The sequence below is a fragment of the Pseudophryne corroboree genome (assembly GCF_028390025.1).
Source record: "Pseudophryne corroboree isolate aPseCor3 chromosome 3 unlocalized genomic scaffold, aPseCor3.hap2 SUPER_3_unloc_26, whole genome shotgun sequence".
NCBI classification, from domain to species: domain Eukaryota; kingdom Metazoa; phylum Chordata; class Amphibia; order Anura; family Myobatrachidae; genus Pseudophryne; species Pseudophryne corroboree.
In genome coordinates, this window is record NW_026967515.1 from 1,625,941 (window position 1) to 1,648,956 (window position 23,016).

At 41.0% G+C, this 23,016-nt stretch overlaps 1 protein-coding gene across 1 annotated transcript; it reads left to right on the top strand.

Moving 5' to 3' along the window:
* Window positions 1-8,116: 8,116 nt before the first annotated feature.
* LOC134983848 (zinc finger protein OZF-like) lies at window positions 8,117-10,356 on the top strand. The gene has a single exon (XM_063949470.1). The coding sequence runs from the start codon at window positions 8,155-8,157 to the stop codon at window positions 9,520-9,522; it is 1,368 nt and encodes a 455-aa protein (XP_063805540.1). The 5' UTR covers window positions 8,117-8,154; the 3' UTR covers window positions 9,523-10,356.
* Window positions 10,357-23,016: the final 12,660 nt, after the last annotated feature.

The window sequence follows — 23,016 nt, forward strand, 5'->3', positions numbered from 1 at the left end:
ACAACTTGTTGTGGTACAATTGTTTCAGTGTAGTGCATGGTGCCGTACTTACCCGTTGACACGACCTCACCTATCCCTCCGCTAGGGGCTTTCACTAATCTCGTGGGTGTCGCTGTGCCTACTGTGGTCTCTGCTATGGTGGCCGCAAGAGAGAGCGCTGAAATTGTTGCCGAATCGTCTTCTTGATCACACTCCTGGGGAAGGTTCAAAACAGGGTACAACTTGCACGGGTTAATACTTGCATGAGTTATTTGGTTAACATCATTAACATTTACAGTGTTACTAAGAGTTTGTGTTTTACAACCCAGTGCGTTTCTCTCCGCAATCAACTTCTCTCCTGCAATGTATGGTGGAGGAGGAGCTGTGGCTATCAGCTTCCTGACTGCCCCAGATCCTGCCGCCAGAGCCAAACCTCTCTGTATCTCACCTTCCTGGTGCCATAACTGTAAATAATCATGATGTTGAATTCATCTCTTTGATGATTTTACGAGACATATCCTCCTCCTTAAATTTTGTAACACTTCTGGACTAAAGCTACCTATTCTTGGGAATTTGTCCCTGTCTTGTACAGTCATTCTCTCCCATTCATCACATAAAGATTCGGTGTGACTTCCATATTTTTCACACATTACATATCGTGCCGACCCAATTGGTCGGTTCTCTGAATCAACCCGAACCGAGGTTGATCGCCCCCTACCTGAACAAATGGCCCCCATAATCTGCAGGCGTTGCTTATTCCTCCTTGGATCTTTATCTCAAGGTTTTCAGCGAACCCTTACAAACAAACCAAGATGTCCTTGGGCAGGCCGGCGGTGGTGGTTTATCAAGTACCCCACTTACTTCTCGCCCACGTTGGCCAGTACTGCAATCACTGTAACCAGAGCTGCTGTACCCAACCCAGGGCCCCTGTGAACCTTTATTTACTGGGGCGCGTTCCCCAGCAAGTATCGGTTGTTGGATAGTTCCTGAGTGACCAGCGAACTTCCCTTCCAAAAATAAAAAATGACACAAATCACGTCAGAATGTACAAATAGCGTTTGTGACCACTTTACTCTAATGGTATTAGGTCAGATTACTAACTACTGCACACAATTACGTGCGGTCCAATCGTTCAGTACGCGAGCACTACTTGTCATGTACTGAAAGATCAATGGAATCGATGTTTCCGGCCGCGATTCCTTCAGCAAGAGCTTATGGCCTATATGGGTTCTGCACCAACACCCCAGGCGTTGTGCCACTGGACTTTTATAGCGGACCTCTTTGTCTATTTTACCTATTACCTTATGACCTCCTGGTCTGTTACCTTATGACCTCCTGGTCTGTTACCTTATGACCTCCTGGTCTTGTTACCTTATGACCTCCTGGTCTTGTTACCTTATGGTCCGCTATACTCTAATGCTCAAATATTATTTAACCAGGGATGCCTCCCTAGCCACCGTATATGTCACTTACACGTATGTCCCTTGACGAGTACTCGGCTTTCCTTTTGGTTCCACCTTAAAGTTATATAAACTTTTGTATACAAAAACACACTCACTCAACACATGTACACTTTTGCTTCTATATCTATTTCTGCGCAGAAATTGTCTTTAGGCCAAAAGTGTTACCAATTAGGAGCAGGATCTGTTAAACTAAATTTCAGATTTTCCAAAAATAGATTTGCGTTATTTACAGCGTCGCGTTATCTACCGCTGTGCGTTAATTATCGCCTTTGCGTTACTTCACTTTATCACAACTTGAGCTACGTGGGCGTAACCGGACGCTACGTTGCGTAATGTACGCTGCGTGCGTCTGCCTTTTGGATTGCGTACACTAGTCTTTGTTAGCGACACGTGTACGCAATGTAAAGATCCACCGTAACACAATATATACTTTTATCAATGTAAATGATCCCTGATCATCTACCGCAATCCACACTGACTGCCTTGTATCTTCAGACAAACCGTGTGTTGTTCTATACTTTAACTATTACCTCTACTATAAAATAACAGCAAATCTCCTTTTAGCCCTTTCTATCAACTATAAAAATTGGCAAACAGGAATAGTGATATACGAAAATGAAACAGAAATGCAGATATATGTATGCGTGCGTGTATACGCAAGACAGAAGAAAAATAAACAGTTTTAAAAAGACACAAGCGTTTTGTTCTTACTTCCGGTTACCGGATTCCTTCAGCACTCTTTATCTAAGCGAAGCAGACGCTTATCCCGTCAGCAACTGTGAGACAACCTCCCACCCTTTTGCTGGAGGGATAATGTCTGCTGATCTACCTAGTGCAGATATGAGAAGGATCGGACGAGTCCCCAATTGACAATGCTAAATTCCTTTGTCGTATAAACAACCCTTTATGAAGCTAAGAACACTGTACGCTGTTTACTTAAGAAGTACCGTAATGGTACGCTATCTGCGTAACGATCGCTCAGCCGTAGGCGAGACGCTCAAGCGTCACGTTCGCTCACGGCCCAGTGATCACAGGACACGTTATTGGTTATGTCTAGGGGAAGGATTCGCTGTAGCGTAGCGTACGCTCGAGACCACGAGGAGGTCACCAGCGATGCAGACGCTCACAACACTATACCTTTATGTAAAAACCTTATACCAATGCAATACACTGAATACCTTAATGTGAGTACAGGGTGTAAGTGCAACTTTGTGTAACCTGACTAACTACAAAGCTGCTTGAGCGTCACCGACGCTCAAGTGAACACTTAACACTATAGAAAATACACAGATACTGGTTTAGGTTCCAAGGCCTATTAACTGTATTATATCTAATATACTTGTAAAAGGGGATAACAGTACAAATGATACACTACAATATAACAGAGACTTCCTAACCACAGAACTAAACTATAAATACACAAAGACAATACTATACTGACCTAAATGCAATACAATACAATGCTATAATACTATGCGAGATATAAGAGAAAAGAGGAGATAGAGAGAGATAGAGAGAGAGAGAGAAATTGGCTCACAGAAAGACAATGATTACGGAGAGAAAACTTACGCACAAAGGGTAACGATCGCATGCACCTCGATATCCAGCTCCCGGCTATCAGCAGATAACCGTTGATGAGAGAGTGCGTTTGGATATGATCGGCCTGCCTATTTATGCCCCACACACAATGCAATCTCATAGTCCCTACAATCCCATTGTCCATTGGCCGAAGGAATTCGGCCCTGCATCATAACAAAAGGTCATAGGGTGATTCATACAGGTGGGCTGTGACGATTTCCAACAGCTCAGGTGGGTGGGAAACTGGGTTTCCCGCCGCATACCTGAGTATGAGTAAATAATAGAAATGGACATAAACTTCTTATGTCCATAACTATTCGCACGAGCGATTAATACGCTCCAAACCAACACCGGAATATTGCTAATTAAATACTCTTCCGATGGGTACCAAACACTGCTGTATGATTCCTGTTAGACCCTTCGTACGATGCAAAGAGGGATTCCTCAGCTGTGGGACCTTCTATATTAACCAAACTTTCAGAAACTATCAAAGGGATCATGATCTATAAACTACATTAATTATGAAAATATGTAACGAATGAGTCGCACGCTACGATCACATAAACTCTACCGTAAATACGCATACCGCGCCTGCGAGTGCCCGCTATTGCGGGTATGCGCTTCCACGGGAGAGCGTACGCACGCGCAGCACGGACCAGTGTGCGGTGCAAATATGGCAACGTGCATTGAGACATTTTTCTGACTTCGACAGTATGCACAGGCGATGTTATATTACTGCACAGCCCATGTCACCTCTAGTAATCCCACATGATCTCTCAGTGTTACCTAAACGTATGCACAGACGATGTTATATTACTGCACAGCCCATGTCACCTCTAGTAATCCCACATGATCTCAGTGTTACCTAAATGTATGCACAGGCGATGTTATATTACTGCACAGCCCATGTCACCTCTAGTAATCCCACATGATCTCTCAGTGTTACCTAAATGTATGCACAGGCGATGTTATATTACTGCACAGCCCATGTCACCTCTAGTAATCCCACATGATCTCAGTGTTACCTAAATGTATGCACAGGCGATGTTATATTACTGCACAGCCCGTGTCACCTCTAGTAACCCCACATGTTCTCAGTGTTACCTAAATGTATGCAGAGGTGATGTTATGTTGCTGCACTGCCCATGTCACCTCTAGTAATCCCACATGATCTCAGTGTTACCTAAATGTATGCACAGGTGATGTTATGTTGCTGCACTGCCCATGTCACCTCTAGTAATCCCACATGATCTCTCAGTGTTACCTAAATGTATGCACAGGCGATGTAATATTACTGCACAGCCCATGTCACCTCTAGTAATCCCACATTATCTCAGTGTTACCTAAATGTATGCACAGGCGATGTTATATTACTGCACAGCCCATGTCACCTCTAGTAATCCCACATGATCTCTCAGTGTTACCTAAATGTATGCACAGGCGATGTTATATTACTGCACAGCCCATGTCACCTCTAGTAATCCCACATGATCTCTCAGTGTTACCTAAATGTATGCACAGGTGATCTTATATTACTGCACAGCCCATGTCATCTCTAGTAATACCACATGATCTCAGTGTTACCTAAATGTATGCACAGGCGATGCTATATTACTGCACAGCCCATGTCACCTCTAGTAATCCCACATGATCTCTCAGTGTTACCTAAATGTATGCACAGGCGATGTTATATTACTGCACAGCCCATGTCACCTCTAGTAATCCCACATGATCTCTCAGTGTTACCTAAATGTATGCACAGGTGATGTTATATTACTGCACAGCCCATGTCATCTCTAGTAATCCCACATGATCTCTCAGTGTTACCTAAATGTATGCACAGGCGATGTTATATTACTGCACAGTCCATGTCACCTCTAGTAATCCCACATGATCTCAGTGTTACCTAAATGTATGCACAGGCGGTGTTATATTACTGCACAGCCCAAGTCACCTCTAGTAATCCCACATGATCTCTCAGTGTTACCTAAATGTATGCACAGGTGATGTTATATTACTGCACAGCCCATGTCACCTCTAGTAATCCCACATGATCTCAGTGTTACCTAAATGTATGCACAGGCGATGTTATATTACTGCACAGCCCATGTCATCTCTAGTAATCCCACATGATCTCTCAGTGTTACCTAAATGTATGCACAGGAGACGTTATATTACTGCACAGCCCATGTCACCTCTAGTAATCCCACATATTCTCTCAGTGTTACCTAAATGTATGCACAGGCGATGTTATATTACTGCACAGCCCATGTCACCTCTAGTAACCTCACATGATCTCAGTGTTACCTAAATGTATGCATAGGCGATGTTATAGTACTGCACAGCCCATGTCACCTCTAGTAATCCCACATGATCTCAGTGTTACCTAAATGTATGCACAGGCGGTGTTATATTACTGCACAGCCCAAGTCACCTCTAGTAGTCCCACATGATCTCTCAGTGTTACCTAAATGTATGCACAGGTGATTTTATATTACTGCACAGCCCATGTCACCTCTAGTAATCCCACATGATCTCAGTGTTACCTAAATGTATGCACAGGCGATGTTATATTACTGCACAGCCCATGTCATCTCTAGTAATCCCACATGATCTCTCAGTGTTACCTAAATGTATGCACAGGAGATGTTATATTACTGCACAGCCCATGTCACCTCTAGTAATCCCACATGATCTCTCAGTATTACCTAAATGTATGCACAGGCGATGTTATATTACTGCACAGCCCATGTCACCTCTAGTAACCTCACATGATCTCAGTGTTACCTAAATGTATGCATAGGCGATGTTATATTACTGCACAGCCCATGTCACCTCTAGTAATCCCACATGATCTCTCAGTGTTACCTAAATGTATGCACAGGCGATGTTATATTACTGCACAGCCCATGTCACCTCTAGTAACCTCACATGATCTCAGTGTTACCTAAATGTATGCACAGGCGATGTTATATTACTGCACAGCCCATGTCACCTCTAGTAATCCTACATGATCTCAGTGTTACCTAAATGTATGCACAGGCGATGTTATATTACTGCACAGCCCATGTCACCTCTAGTAATCCCACATGATCTCAGTGTTACCTAAATGTATGCACAGTCGATGTTATATTACTACACAGCCCATGTCACCTCTAGTAATCCCACATGATCTCTCAGTGTTACCTAAATGTATGCACAGGCGATGTTATATTACTGCACAGCCCATGTCACCTCTAGTAATCCCACATGATCTCTCAGTGTTACCTAAATGTATGCTCAGGTGATGTTATATTACTGCACAGCCCATGTCACCTCTAGTAATCTCACATGATCTCAGTGTTACCTAAATGTATGCACAGGAGATGTTATATTACTGCACAGCCCATGTCACCTCTAGTAATCCCACATGATCTCTCAGTGTAACCTAAATGTATGCACAGGCAATGTTATATTACTGCACAGCCCATGTCACCTCTAGTAATACCACATGATCTCTGTGTTACCTAAATGTATGCACAGGCGATGTTATATTACTGCACAGCCCATGTCACCTCTAGTAATCCCACATGATCTCTGTGTTACCTAAATGTATGCACAGGCGATGTTATATTACTGCACAGCCCATGTCACCTCTAGTAATCCCACATGATCTCAGTGTTACCTAAATGTATGCACAGGCGATGTTATATTACTGCACAGCCCATGTCACCTCTAGTAATCCCACATGTTCTCTCAGTGTTACCTAAATGTATGCACAGGCGGTGTTATATTACTGCACAGCCCATGTCACCTCTAGTAATCCCACATGATCTCAGTGTTACCTAAATGTATGCACAGGCGATGTTATATTACTGCACAGCCCATGTCACCTCTAGTAATCCCACATGATCTCAGTGTTACCTAAATGTATGCACAGGCGATGTTATATTACTGCACAGCCCATGTCACCTCTAGTAATCCCACATGTTCTCTCAGTGTTACCTAAATGTATGCACAGGCGATGTTATATTACTGCACAGCCCATGTCACCTCTAGTAATCCCACATGATCTCTCAGTGTTACCTAAATGTATGCACAGGCGATGTTATATTACTGCACAGCCCATGTCACCTCTAGTAATCCCACATGATCTCAGTGTTACCTAAATGTATGCACAGGTGATGTTATATTACTTTACAGCCCATGTCACCTCTAGTAATCCCACATGTTCTCTCAGTGTTACCTAAATGTATGCACAGGCGATGTTATATTACTGTACAGCCCATGTCACCTCTAGTAATTCCACATTATCCCAGTGTTACCTAAATGTATGCACAGGCGATGTTATATTACTGCACAGCCCATGTCACCTCTAGTAATCCCACATGATCTCAGTGTTACCTAAATGTATGCACAGGTGATGTTATATTACTGCACAACCCATGTCACCTCTAGTAATACCACATGATCTCTCAGTGTTACCTAAATGTATGCACAGGCAATGTTATATTACTGCACAACCCATGTCACCTCTAGTAATACCACATGATCTCTCAGTGTTACCTAAATGTATGCACAGGCGATGTTATATTACTGCACAGCCCATGTCACCTCTAGTAATCCCACATGATCTCTCAGTGTTACCTAAATGTATGCACAGGCGATGTTATATTACTGCACAGCCCATGTCACCTCTAGTAATCCCACATGATCTCTCAGTGTTACCTAAATGTATGCAAAGGCGATGTTATATTACTGCACAGCCCATGTCATCTCTAGTAATCCCACATGATCTCAGTGTTACCTAAATGTATGCACAGGTGATGTTATATTACTGCACAGCCCATGTCACCTCTAGTAATCCCACATGTTCTCTCAGTGTTAGTAACACTCCTGTCCAAGCTTCCTAGTATTTTAAAGATAAACATAAATGCAATGCCAGAAATACAGTACTGGATACAGTGTTTGTTACAGAATTATATATTGTACCATGTAACACCCTGGGTCTTATCTACTCATTTTATAGTAATTTGTCAGTTTTGATCATAATCTCTACTAGATATTAATTGTTTTATGAAAATTCACATTTCCATAATGTATTTTATTTCCAGCAGATGGACACACAAGCAGGAATATCTCCGAAGGACATCTAATGTTATCCCCGGATTGTGACATAAAAGATAATGACAGTAGACAGGATTCTCCAGGAGATAACCCCATTACCCCAATTGTACATCCAGCTCTATCAGCTGATCCCTCTGATCCTGGGAAATGTTCTCCTGATCACTCTGATATTGGTGCATCTGTTACAGTACTGACAGTAGATACAGTGTTTCCCTGTTCTATAGATGCCAAATGTTTTACACAAAACACAAAGCCTATTACCCATCAGACAGGTAAGGCAGGTGAGAGGCCATTTCCATGTTCTAAGTGTGGGAAATGTTTTGCACAGAAATCATCTCTTGTTATACATGAGAGAAGTCACACAGGTAAGAAGCCATTTTCATGTTCTGAGTGTGGGAAATGTTTTACATCCAAATCATATTTTGTTATACATCAGAAAACTCACATAGGTGAGAGTCCATTTACATGTTCTGAGTGTGGGAAATGTTTTACACGTAAATCACATCTTGTTCAACATGAGAGAAGTCACACCGGTGAGAAGCCATTTTCATGTTCTGAGTGTGGGAAATGTTTTACACGGAAATCACATCTTGTTCAACATGAGAGAAGTCACACCGGAGAGAAGCCATTTTCATGTTCTGAATGTGGAAAACGTTTTTCACACAAGTCTTGTCTTGTTATACATGAGAGAAATCACACCGGAGAGGGGCCAATTTCATGTTCTGAGTGTGGGAAATGTTTTGCACAGAAATCAACTCTTGTTAGACATGAGAGAAGTCATACCGGAGAGAAGCCATTTACATGTTCTGAGTGTGGGAAATGTTTTTCACTAAAATCAAATCTTGTTCAACATGAAAGAAGTCACACTGGAGAGAAGCCATTTTCTTGTTCTGAGTGTGGAAAAGGTTTTTCACACAAGTCATATCTTGTTATACATGAGAGAAGTCACACCGGAGAGAAGCCATTTTCATGTTCTGAGTGTGGAAAAGGTTTTTCACACAAGTCATATCTTGTTATACATGAGAGAAGTCACACGGGTGAGAAGCCATTTGCATGTTCTGAGTGTGGAAAAGGTTTTTCACACAAGTCCTATCTTGTTAGACATGAAAGAAGTCACACAAGTGAGAAGCCATTTTCATGTTCTGAGTGTGGCAAATGTTTTATACGGAAATCACATCTTGTTAGACATGAGAGAAGTCACACAGGTGAGAAGCCATTTTCATGTACTGAGTGTGGGAAAGGGTTTATACAAAAATCACATCTTGTTCGACATGAGAGAAGTCACACTGGAGAGAAGCCATTTTCATGTTCTGAGTGTGGGAAAGGTTTTATACGGAAATCACATCTTGTTCAACATGAGAGAACTCACAGAGGTGTGAAGCAATTTGCATGCTGAGTGATTAATAAATCAGCTCTTGTTGGACACAGTAGACATCACACAAGTGGTGAACCATTTTAATCTTCTGGATATACTCATCTTCACCATTTCCCTGCAATGTTCCTTCAGGTTTTATCTTATGTCCTGTGTTTTTTTTACAATATACATGCTGCTACTGGGTGAAATAATAAGACGTCATGTCCTCCTTTACCTCTGTTATGCAGATAACCTGTCTTTGTTCCGGGTACTGAAAACAATACCAATACTAAATGTCTAGCTGAGCTCCAGATGTGGGTGATGCTAGTTGGCCATGACTCAGTCCTAGTGAATCAGGTCCATATGCTAATGCACGCCGACTCGCCTGTCTTCTGATTACTTCCACTCCTATCCAAGATTTTTCACGTGCTGCTCCCTTACTCTGGAATTCCCTACCTCTCCCCCTCAGACTCTCCACCTCTCTACAAAACTTCAAACGGGCTCTTAAGACCCATTTCTTTACCAAACCCAGCCAACTCTCATCCTAACCCTCTGTTCCACGCTCTCTATGTACCCCATCTGTGTCACCCCTGTCTGTCTACCCCTCCCCTTAGAATGTAAGCTCTCACAAGCAGGGCCCTCTTCCCTCATGTGCTTATCCTTTTCTTACTTTAATAATCCTCAACTGCCCAAATCCTGCAGTTTTTTGGCCATCCTGGAACTTATCTCTATGTCATTTACTGGTGTAGTTATGCTTAGTTACCCTGTACTTGTCCTATATTGTCTTCAACTGTAAGTCACTGTTTTCCTGTTTTGATTATGTGCACATGTACTCTGTAATTGGGTGCTGCGGAACCCTTGTGGTGCCATATAAATAAAGGATAATAATAATGTAGAAGCTCAGCAACAAATGGTAAGACTGCTGCTTTGCCGACCAGACCTACACTTAGGGGTTCAGAGTTTGTATGGAACCTTTGTGTCCTGGATGGTGGAGTGACACTTAGACATCCGGTATCAGCCAAAGATCCTCATCTGAGGACCATAGCCAGACTCCAGTACTTAAGTCCCTCAGAAGATCTACCTACAGTCATACATGCACTTGTATCATCACACATAGACTACTGCAATGTCCTCTACCTGGGTCTCCCAGCAATAGAATTGCACCACTTGTAGCTTGTACAGAATGCAGCAGCCAGCCTGTTACCTAACCAGCCCGTTCCTGCCACATAACATCCATTCTCTGCTCCCTTCACCGGCTGCCTGTAAGATGGTGACTATTACATAATCTTACTGACTCTCCCAGGCCTACGTGACCAGGGTCAAAGGTACCAGAAGCAGCTTCTGCCTCCTTACTGCCCTGGTTACTTCCATCTGCAGATGGACTGTTACCAGCAGCACCAAGAATCTGCCGTAATTCATTTGTGGATGATCTGTTAGCATTGTAGCCCTGACCATGGAACCTGCTGCCTCACACAGTCCAAGAGACCTCCACTCTGGAGACCACAAACAGACTGATGACTGTTACATTAATGTTCCTTCACTTCCTTAATAATACATCCCACATGCTGAGTTCTTTATTCTGTTCTACTTATTGTGTATCTTGTGCTCTGTGTAAATGTGAATGTAAAGTTCTGTGAGTGCTATTGGGAGGAAAGTGCTGTATAAGTAACATTATTACTGGTGAGAATGACAGGAGTCAGATCTAGTTACACCATACGTTACATATACAGAAGGGGAAATGTATAAGTAACATTATTACTGGTGAGAATGACAGGAGTCAGATCTAGTTACACCACACGTTCCATATACAGAAGGGGAAATGTATAAGTAACATTAATACCGGTGAGAATGACAGGAGTCAGATCTAGTTACACCATACGTTCCATATACAGAAGGGGAAATGTATAAGTAACATTATTACTGGTGAGAGTGACAGAAGTCGGATCTAGTTACACCATACGTTACATATACAGAAGGGGAAATGTATAAGTAACATTATTACTGGTGAGAATGACAGGAGTCAGATCTAGTTACACCATACGTTACATATACAGAAGGGGAAATGTATAAGTAACATTATTACTGGTGAGAATGACAGGAGTCAGATCTAGTTAGAACATACGTTACATATACAGAAGGGGAAATGTATAAGTAACATTATTACTGGTGAGAGTGACAGGAGTCAGATCTAGTTACACCATACTTTACATATACAGAAGGGGAAATGTATAAGTAACATTATTACTGGTGAGAATGACAGGAGTCAGATCTAGTTACACCATACGTTGCATATACAGAAGGGGAAATGTATAAGTAACATTATTGCTGGTGAGAATGACAGGAGTCAGATCTAGTTACACCATACGTTACATATACAGAAGGGGAAATGTATAAGTAACATTATTACTGGTTAGAGTGACAGGAGTCAGATCTAGTTACACCATACGTTACACATACAGAAGAGGAAATGTATAAGTAACATTATTACTGGTGAGAATGACAGGAGTCAGATCTAGTTACACGATACGTTCCATATACAGAAGGGGAAATATATAAGTAACATTATTACCGTTGAGAATGACAGAAGTCTGATCTAGTTACACCATACGTTACATATACAGAAGGGGAAATGTATAAGTAACATTATTACTGGTGAGAGTGACAATAGTAAGATCTAGTTACACCATACGTTACATATACAGAAGGGGAAATGTATAAGTAACATTATTACTGGTGAGGATGACAGGAGTCAGATCTAGTTACACCATACGTTACATATACAGAAGGGGAAATGTATAAGTAACATTATTACTGGTGAGAATGACAGAAGTCTGATCTAGTTACACCATACGTTACATATACAGAAGGGGAAATGTATAAGTAACATTATTACTGGTGAGAATGACAGGAGTCAGATCTAGTTACACCATACGTTACATATACAGAAGGGGAAATGTATAAGTAACATTATTACTGGTGAGAATGACAGAAGTCTGATCTAGTTACACCATACGTTACATATACAGAAGGGGAAATGTATAAGTAACATTATTACTGGTGAGAATGACAGGAGTCAGATCTAGTTACACCATACGTTACATATACAGAAGGGGAAATGTATAAGTAACATTATTACTGGTGAGAATGACAGGAGTCAGATCTAGTTACACCATACGTTACATATACAGAAGGGGAAATGTATAAGTAACATTATTACTGGTGAGAGTGACAGGAGTCAGATCTAGTTACACCATAGGTTACATATACAGAAGGGGAAATGTATAAGTAACATTATTACCGGTGAGAATGACAGGAGTCAGATCTAGTTACACCATACGTTACATATACAGAAGGGGAATTATATAAGTAACATTATTACTGGTGAGAATGACAGGAGTCAGATCTAGTTACACCATACGTTACATATACAGACAGGGAAATGTATAAGTAACATTATTACTGGTGAGAATGACAGGAGTCAGATCTAGTTACACCATACGTTACATATACAGAAGGGGAAATGTATAAGTAACATTATTACTGGTGAGAATGACAGGAGTCAGATCTAGTTACACCATACGTTACATATACAGACAGGGAAATGTATAAGTAACATTATTACTGGTGAGAATGACAGGAGTCAGATCTAGTTACACCATACGTTACATATACAGAAGGGGAAATGTATAAGTTTCATTATTACTGGTGAGAATGACAGGAGTCAGATCTAGTTACACCATACGTTACATATACAGAAGGGGAAATGTATAAGTAACATTATTACTGGTGAGAATGACAGGAGTCAGATCTAGTTACACCATACGTTACATATACAGAAGAGGAAATGTATAAGTAACATTATTACTGGTGAGAGTGACAGGAGTCAGATCTAGTTACACCATACGTTACATATACAGAAGGGGAAATGTATAAGTAACATTATTACCGGTGAGAATGACAGGAGTCAGATCTAGTTACACCATACGTTACATATACAGACAGGGAAATGTACAAGTAACATTATTACTGGTGAGAGTTACAGGAGTCAGATCTAGTTACACCATACGTCACATATACAGAAGGGGAAATGTATAAGTAACATTATTACTGGTGAAAATGACAGGAGTCAGATCTAGTTACACCATACGTTACATATACAGAAGGGGAAATGTATAAGTAACATTATTACTGGTGAGAATGACAGGAGTCAGATCTAGTTACACCATAGGTTTCATATACAGAAGGGGAAATGTATAAGTAACATTATTACTGGTGAGAATGACAGGAGTCAGATCTAGTTACACCATACGTTACATATACAGAATGGGAAATATATAAGTAACATTATTACTGGTGAGAGTTACAGGAGTCAGATCTAGTTACACCATACGTTACATATACAGAAGGGGAAATGTACAAGTAACATTATTACTGGTGAGAGTTACAGGAGTCAGATCTAGTTACACCATACGTCACATATACAGAAGGGGAAATGTATAAGTAACATTATTACTGGTGAAAATGACAGGAGTCAGATCTAGTTACACCATACGTTACATATACAGAAGGGGAAATGTATAAGTAACATTATTACTGGTGAGAATGACAGGAGTCAGATCTAGTTACACCATACGTTACATATACAGAAGGGGAAATGTATAAGTAACATTATTACTGGTGAGAATGACAGGAGTCAGATCTAGTTACACCATACGTTACATATACAGAAGGGGAAATGTATAAGTAACATTATTACTGGTGAGAATGACAGGAGTCAGATCTAGTTAGAACATACGTTACATATACAGAAGGGGAAATGTATAAGTAACATTATTACTGGTGAGAGTGACAGGAGTCAGATCTAGTTACACCATACTTTACATATACAGAAGGGGAAATGTATAAGTAACATTATTACTGGTGAGAATGACAGGAGTCAGATCTAGTTACACCATACGTTGCATATACAGAAGGGGAAATGTATAAGTAACATTATTGCTGGTGAGAATGACAGGAGTCAGATCTAGTTACACCATACGTTACATATACAGAAGGGGAAATGTATAAGTAACATTATTACTGGTTAGAGTGACAGGAGTCAGATCTAGTTACACCATACGTTACACATACAGAAGAGGAAATGTATAAGTAACATTATTACTGGTGAGAATGACAGGAGTCAGATCTAGTTACACGATACGTTCCATATACAGAAGGGGAAATATATAAGTAACATTATTACCGTTGAGAATGACAGAAGTCTGATCTAGTTACACCATACGTTACATATACAGAAGGGGAAATGTATAAGTAACATTATTACTGGTGAGAATGACAGGAGTCAGATCTAGTTACACCATACGTTACATATACAGAAGGGGAAATGTATAAGTAACATTATTACTGGTGAGAATGACAGAAGTCTGATCTAGTTACACCATACGTTACATATACAGAAGGGGAAATGTATAAGTAACATTATTACTGGTGAGAATGACAGGAGTCAGATCTAGTTACACCATACGTTACATATACAGAAGGGGAAATGTATAAGTAACATTATTACTGGTGAGAATGACAGAAGTCTGATCTAGTTACACCATACGTTACATATACAGAAGGGGAAATGTATAAGTAACATTATTACTGGTGAGAATGACAGGAGTCAGATCTAGTTACACCATACGTTACATATACAGAAGGGGAAATGTATAAGTAACATTATTACTGGTGAGAATGACAGGAGTCAGATCTAGTTACACCATACGTTACATATACAGAAGGGGAAATGTATAAGTAACATTATTACTGGTGAGAGTGACAATAGTAAGATCTAGTTACACCATACGTTACATATACAGAAGGGGAAATGTATAAGTAACATTATTACTGGTGAGGATGACAGGAGTCAGATCTAGTTACACCATACGTTACATATACAGAAGGGGAAATGTATAAGTAACATTATTACTGGTGAGAATGACAGAAGTCTGATCTAGTTACACCATACGTTACATATACAGAAGGGGAAATGTATAAGTAACATTATTACTGGTGAGAATGACAGGAGTCAGATCTAGTTACACCATACGTTACATATACAGAAGGGGAAATGTATAAGTAACATTATTACTGGTGAGAATGACAGAAGTCTGATCTAGTTACACCATACGTTACATATACAGAAGGGGAAATGTATAAGTAACATTATTACTGGTGAGAATGACAGGAGTCAGATCTAGTTACACCATACGTTACATATACAGAAGGGGAAATGTATAAGTAACATTATTACTGGTGAGAATGACAGGAGTCAGATCTAGTTACACCATACGTTACATATACAGAAGGGGAAATGTATAAGTAACATTATTACTGGTGAGAGTGACAGGAGTCAGATCTAGTTACACCATAGGTTACATATACAGAAGGGGAAATGTATAAGTAACATTATTACCGGTGAGAATGACAGGAGTCAGATCTAGTTACACCATACGTTACATATACAGAAGGGGAATTATATAAGTAACATTATTACTGGTGAGAATGACAGGAGTCAGATCTAGTTACACCATACGTTACATATACAGACAGGGAAATGTATAAGTAACATTATTACTGGTGAGAATGACAGGAGTCAGATCTAGTTACACCATACGTTACATATACAGAAGGGGAAATGTATAAGTAACATTATTACTGGTGAGAATGACAGGAGTCAGATCTAGTTACACCATACGTTACATATACAGACAGGGAAATGTATAAGTAACATTATTACTGGTGAGAATGACAGGAGTCAGATCTAGTTACACCATACGTTACATATACAGAAGGGGAAATGTATAAGTTTCATTATTACTGGTGAGAATGACAGGAGTCAGATCTAGTTACACCATACGTTACATATACAGAAGGGGAAATGTATAAGTAACATTATTACTGGTGAGAATGACAGGAGTCAGATCTAGTTACACCATACGTTACATATACAGAAGAGGAAATGTATAAGTAACATTATTACTGGTGAGAGTGACAGGAGTCAGATCTAGTTACACCATACGTTACATATACAGAAGGGGAAATGTATAAGTAACATTATTACCGGTGAGAATGACAGGAGTCAGATCTAGTTACACCATACGTTACATATACAGACAGGGAAATGTACAAGTAACATTATTACTGGTGAGAGTTACAGGAGTCAGATCTAGTTACACCATACGTCACATATACAGAAGGGGAAATGTATAAGTAACATTATTACTGGTGAAAATGACAGGAGTCAGATCTAGTTACACCATACGTTACATATACAGAAGGGGAAATGTATAAGTAACATTATTACTGGTGAGAATGACAGGAGTCAGATCTAGTTACACCATAGGTTTCATATACAGAAGGGGAAATGTATAAGTAACATTATTACTGGTGAGAATGACAGGAGTCAGATCTAGTTACACCATACGTTACATATACAGAATGGGAAATATATAAGTAACATTATTACTGGTGAGAGTTACAGGAGTCAGATCTAGTTACACCATACGTTACATATACAGAAGGGGAAATGTACAAGTAACATTATTACTGGTGAGAGTTACAGGAGTCAGATCTAGTTACACCATACATCACATATACAGAAGGGGAAATGTATAAGTAACATTATTACTGGTGAAAATGACAGGAGTCAGATCTAGTTACACCATACGTTACATATACAGAAGGGGAAATGTATAAGTAACATTATTACTGGTGAGAATGACAGGAGTCAGATCTAGTTACACCATACGTTACATATACAGAAGGGGAAATGTATAAGTAACATTATTACTGGTGAGAATGACAGGAGTCAGATCTAGTTACACCATACGTTACATATACAGAAGGGAAAATGTATAAGTAACATTATTACTGGTGAGAATGACAGAAGTCTGATCTAGTTACACCATACATTACATATACAGAAGGGGAAATGTATAAGTAACATTATTACTGGTGAGAATGACAGGAGTCAGATCTAGTTACACCATACGTTACATATAGAGAAGGGGAAATGTATAAGTAACATTATTACTGGTGAGAATGACAGGAGTCAGATCTAGTTACACCATATGTTCCATATACAGAAGGGGAAATGTATAAGTAACATTATTACTGGTGAGAATGACAGGAGTCAGATCTAGTTACACCATAGGTTACATATACAGAAGGGGAAATGTTATATCACCTGACAGAGACTTCGTATCTAACAATAGAGACCCTTGTATTTAGATATCCAGAACTTAATGACATTTTATGAGGGTTTTATGTCAGGAGAAAGAGGACATGATAATGAATATCTGATGGAACTTTGCTTTGGACAAACAACATGCCATTATGAACAAGAATGACCTCTTTGCTGACAAGGCCTATTGAGAAGCCCAATTGATGTGAATGGGAGATCCAAGACTCATGGAGCCAGTCTGCCATCTTCAGGAGAAGATCGGCCGTGCAATTAGCTCAGCTGACCATATTTGGCACTTCAGGTTATTCACCATCAATCAATCCATGTTCCCCATGATATCTAGATGTATGCCCAATTGATTAATCAGTTATGAATTATTGTATAATCATGTACTATATATATTTGTCAGCCTGAAATGCCCTGGAGGCACAGGTATCATTGATGAAGTCTGTCTTGGGTCACGTTTCTCTACGCAGAATTATAGGCGTGGCCTCTTATTTGATAATAAATTGTATATGCTGAATATCATCGCAACGGAGACTTCCCAATTCTTTTTATGATAAATCGACATTATCATTTGGGGGCAACGTTCAATTAACTTCGACCCGCTTCTACGACAGACCACCTTTCCCAGGTGTAACAGACAAAGGGGACATTAGCCGGCTGCTCTCAGAGGTAACTATACCTTTTATATATATATATAATACCTGTACCCTTGCTCTGCTGCCTCTGGTCAAAGTATTCTGTGGCTGCTGGGACGCTGGTTATACTGAACTCGGAACAGTTGGTGAGTTCTTGCGATCCATATTCATGCATAAGTAACACATTACGATACTGTTATGTCTTTTACATGATTTTATTCTCTCGTCTCTCTCTGCACTGTTTATCAAGGCACTGATAGTACTGCATAGTATGGGTATACCATTGAGATAAAGGGAAATTGCCTCATCCTAACTGATGCCGCTGTATTATTATGTTATTTGATAGTCTAAAGTACATAGATAAGATATTGTAGGATTTATGCCGGCTTGAATAGAAAAGTGAGTTTAGTTTTGGATTTTGATGTTGTTTTAGTTACGGAATAGTATTCCCTGTGAAGGAATAAGGGAATAGAGAAGTGAGTCACTTGTTGATATAACTTATAGTTTGGCATCACAAATTTCTGAAAGACGCTCACGCGCTGTCTATTTGAGACTCTTTGTGGCCACAGAGAGCAGTCCAGGCGACAAATTGGGAGGAATAATATACTGTGTTGTTGAAAAATGGGAAGTGACTCTTCAGAGAGTAATGACAGTACTGCTGCTAATTGTATGTTCAGCCTTTATGGAGAACCGTGTGTCCAGTGTGTGTCTAAGTGGAATGACATCACACAGGATGAGACTGTATTATTTCCTAACACGGGCAGTTTTGACCCCGTAGTACTTCAATGCCTTGAGAAACGGGTAAAGTCAGTTATAAAACCTAATGAGCGCATTAAACATTTGCAGGTTTTAGATTTATGGAAAAAGGAAATGTGTAACTGGAATGCAGATAATGGTAAGATTAACCTCTGTATTGACACATGTACTGACACCAAACCCTCACAGTAATCCTCCACCATACAACAATATCACAGCATCACCAGCATCTCTATATCCAGTAAGAGAATTAGTCACTACAGAATACACCTAATGACATATCCAGCCTAGAGGATGACGCAGCATTCATCCAGTTTCCAGCTTATCACAGTGCAGTTCCTCCTGCTGTACAGCCTTCTTACATACCTCCACCAGCACAGGACGCCCAGGGCTCTGCCCCTCCTGTAATATCCACAAGTACACAACACATAGTCCACCTACGGCACATGGCTCTGACCAAAGAAGCCCACACCGAGAACAAGATGGTGACACAGAACATGACATTGACATATTATAGGAAAATCTTACACCTTGTCTCTATAATCTCTGATGACTCTTCTGCTTCTCCTGTCTCCCATCCATCTGCTAACTCCCCTGATTTCTATCAGCTTCTGCTACCTAAGCTTTCCTTTGCTACTCCACCGGTGACATCTCCTGTATATATAAGTGGTAATCAAGCATGTCTCAATGTCACCAGTATACAGGACATATTGCACAGTCCATAAGAACACTCAGAGATGGACCCAGGTTTAATTACAGAATACTAAATAACAGGACAGCGTGTATTCCACCGCATAGGGACAAGAGAAATCATTGAGGCAGTCAAGATCAGCTTGCAGCGTACACCATACAAGTGCCTACAGACCAAGCCATCATAGATACTGACAGTGAGACCATAGCACTGAATACTATGCGCACAATGAAATTACCGGGTAGGGCAGAAGTGAAAGGTGAAGGCAATACTGCTGTAATCCCGGCTGTTCCAGCTTCCTCAGTTGAGGTCAGTTACCCACTATCAAAAACTGATCTGTTAAGTGTAAAAACTGGATTCCCAGACCCGAGGAAAGATTCAGATGCCACTTGTAAGTACCTCTCACAGGTGTATTATGTACATAAGTTTACTTGCAGGGATCTAGAACAGATATTATATACTTGTTTACCTGAAGATTTAGCAGAATCCCTCACAACCAGTATTGATCTCTCTGCAAATGATTATGGTGACCCAACTAAAGGAAAGATAGATGCACTTAATGCTAAGCTGCGTGACCTATACCCACCAGTCCCATAATGGGACATTTTGTTCACAATCAGACTGTTATGACCCACAGCAGTGGTTATGTATTTTATGTTGTACTCCTGTTTCTGTTCCCCTTGGCTTATATGGAGTGTCCGGAGTCCACCCTTCAGGAGAGGGTACTGTTATGAGCCACAAGCAGTGGTTATGTATTTTATGTTGTACTCCTGTTTCTGTTCCAAATGGCTTATATAGAGTGTCCGGAGTCCACCCTTCAGGAGAGGGTACTGTTATGACCCACAGCAGTGGTTATGTATTTTATGTTGTACTCCTGTTTCTGTTCCCCTTGGCTTATATGGAGAGTCCGGAGTCCACCCTTCAGGAGAGGGTACTGTTATGAGCCACGGCAGTGGTTATGTATTTTATGTTGTACTCCTGTTTCTGTTCCCCTTGGCTTATATGGAGTGTCCGGAGTCCACCCTTCAGGAGAGGGTACTGTTATGACCCACGGCAGTGGTTATGTATTTTATGTTGTACTCCTGTTTCTGTTCCCTATGGCTTATATAGAGTGTCCGGCGTGCACCCTTCAGGAGAGGGTACTGTTATGACCCACAGCAGTGTTTATGTATTTTATGTTGTACTCCTGTTTCTGTTCCCTATGGCTTATATAGAGTGTCCGGAGTGCACCCTTCAGGAGAGGGTACTGTTATGAGCCACGGCAGTGGTTATGTATTTTATGTTGTACTCCTGTTTCTGTTCCCCTTGGCTTATATGGAGTGTCCGGAGTCCACCCTTCAGGAGAGGGTACTGTTATGACCTACAAGCAGTGGTTATGTATTTTATGTTGTACTCCTGTTTCTGTTCCCCTTGGCTTATATGGAGTGTCCTGAGTCCACCCTTCAGGAGAGGGTACTGTTATGACCCACGGCAGTGGTTATGTATTTTATGTTGTACTCCTGTTTCTGTTCCCCTTGGCTTATATGGAGAGTCCGGAGTCCACCCTTCAGGAGAGGGTACTGTTATGACCCACAGCAGTGGTTATGTATTTTATGTTGTACTCCTGTTTCTGTTCCCCTTGGCTTATATGGAGAGTCCGGAGTCCACCCTTCAGGAGAGGGTACTGTTATGAGCCACGGCAGTGGTTATGTATTTTATGTTGTACTCCTGTTTCTGTTCCCCTTGGCTTATATGGAGTGTCCGGAGTCCACCCTTCAGGAGAGGGTACTGTTATGACCCACGGCAGTGGTTATGTATTTTATGTTGTACTCCTGTTTCTGTTCCCTATGGCTTATATAGAGTGTCCGGAGTGCACCCTTCAGGAGAGGGTACTGTTATGACCCACAGCAGTGGTTATGTATTTTATGTTGTACTCCTGTTTCTGTTCCCTATGGCTTATATAGAGTGTCCGGAGTGCACCCTTCAGGAGAGGGTACTGTTAAGAGCCACGGCAGTGGTTATGTATTTTATGTTGTACTCCTGTTTCTGTTCCCCTTGGCTTATATGGAGAGTCCGGAGTCCACCCTTCAGGAGAGGGTACTGTTATGACCTACAAGCAGTGGTTATGTATTTTATGTTGTACTCCTGTTTCTGTTCCCCTTGGCTTATATGGAGAGTCCGGAGTCCACCCTTCAGGAGAGGGTACTGTTATGACCTACAAGCAGTGGTTATGTATTTTATGTTGTACTCCTGTTTCTGTTCCCCTTGGCTTATATGGAGTGTCCGGAGTCCACCCTTCAGGAGAGGGTACTGTCATGAGCCACGGCAGTGGTTATGTATTTTATGTTGTACTCCTGTTTCTGTTCCCCTTGGCTTATATGGAGTGTCTGGAGTCCACCCTTCAGGAGAGGGTACTGTTATGACCCACGGCAGTGGTTATGTATTTTATGTTGTACTCCTGTTTCTGTTCCCCTTGGCTTATATGGAGAGTCCGGAGTCCACCCTTCAGGAGAGGGTACTGTTATGAGTCACGGCAGTGGTTATGTATTTTATGTTGTACTCCTGTTTCTGTTCCCCTTGGCTTATATGGAGTGTCCGGAGTCCACCCTTCAGGAGAGGGTACTGTTATGACCCACAGCAGTGGTTATGTATTTTATGTTGTACTCCTATTTCTGTTCCCCTTGGCTTATATGGAGTGTCCGGAGTCCACCCTTCAGGAGAGGGTACTGTTATGAGCCACGGCAGTGGTTATGTATTTTATGTTGTACTCCTGTTTCTGTTCCCCTTGGCTTATATGGAGAGTCCGGAGTCCACCCTTCAGGAGAGGGTACTGTTATGACCCACAGCAGTGGTTATGTATTTTATGTTGTACTACTGTTTCTGTTCCCCTTGGCTTATATGGAGTGTCCGGAGTCCACCCTTCAGGAGAGGGTACTGTTATGACCCACGGCAGTGGTTATGTATTTTATGTTGTACTCCTGTTTCTGTTCCCCTTGGCTTATATGGAGAGTCCGGAGTCCACCCTTCAGGAGAGGGTACTGTTATGACCCACAGCAGTGGTTATGTATTTTATGTTGTACTACTGTTTCTGTTCCCCTTGGCTTATATGGAGTGTCCGGAGTCCACCCTTCAGGAGAGGGTACTGTTATGAGCCACGGCAGTGGTTATGTGTTTTATGTTGTACTCCTGTTTCTGTTCCCCTTGGCTTATATGGAGTGTCCGGAGTCCACCCTTCAGGAGAG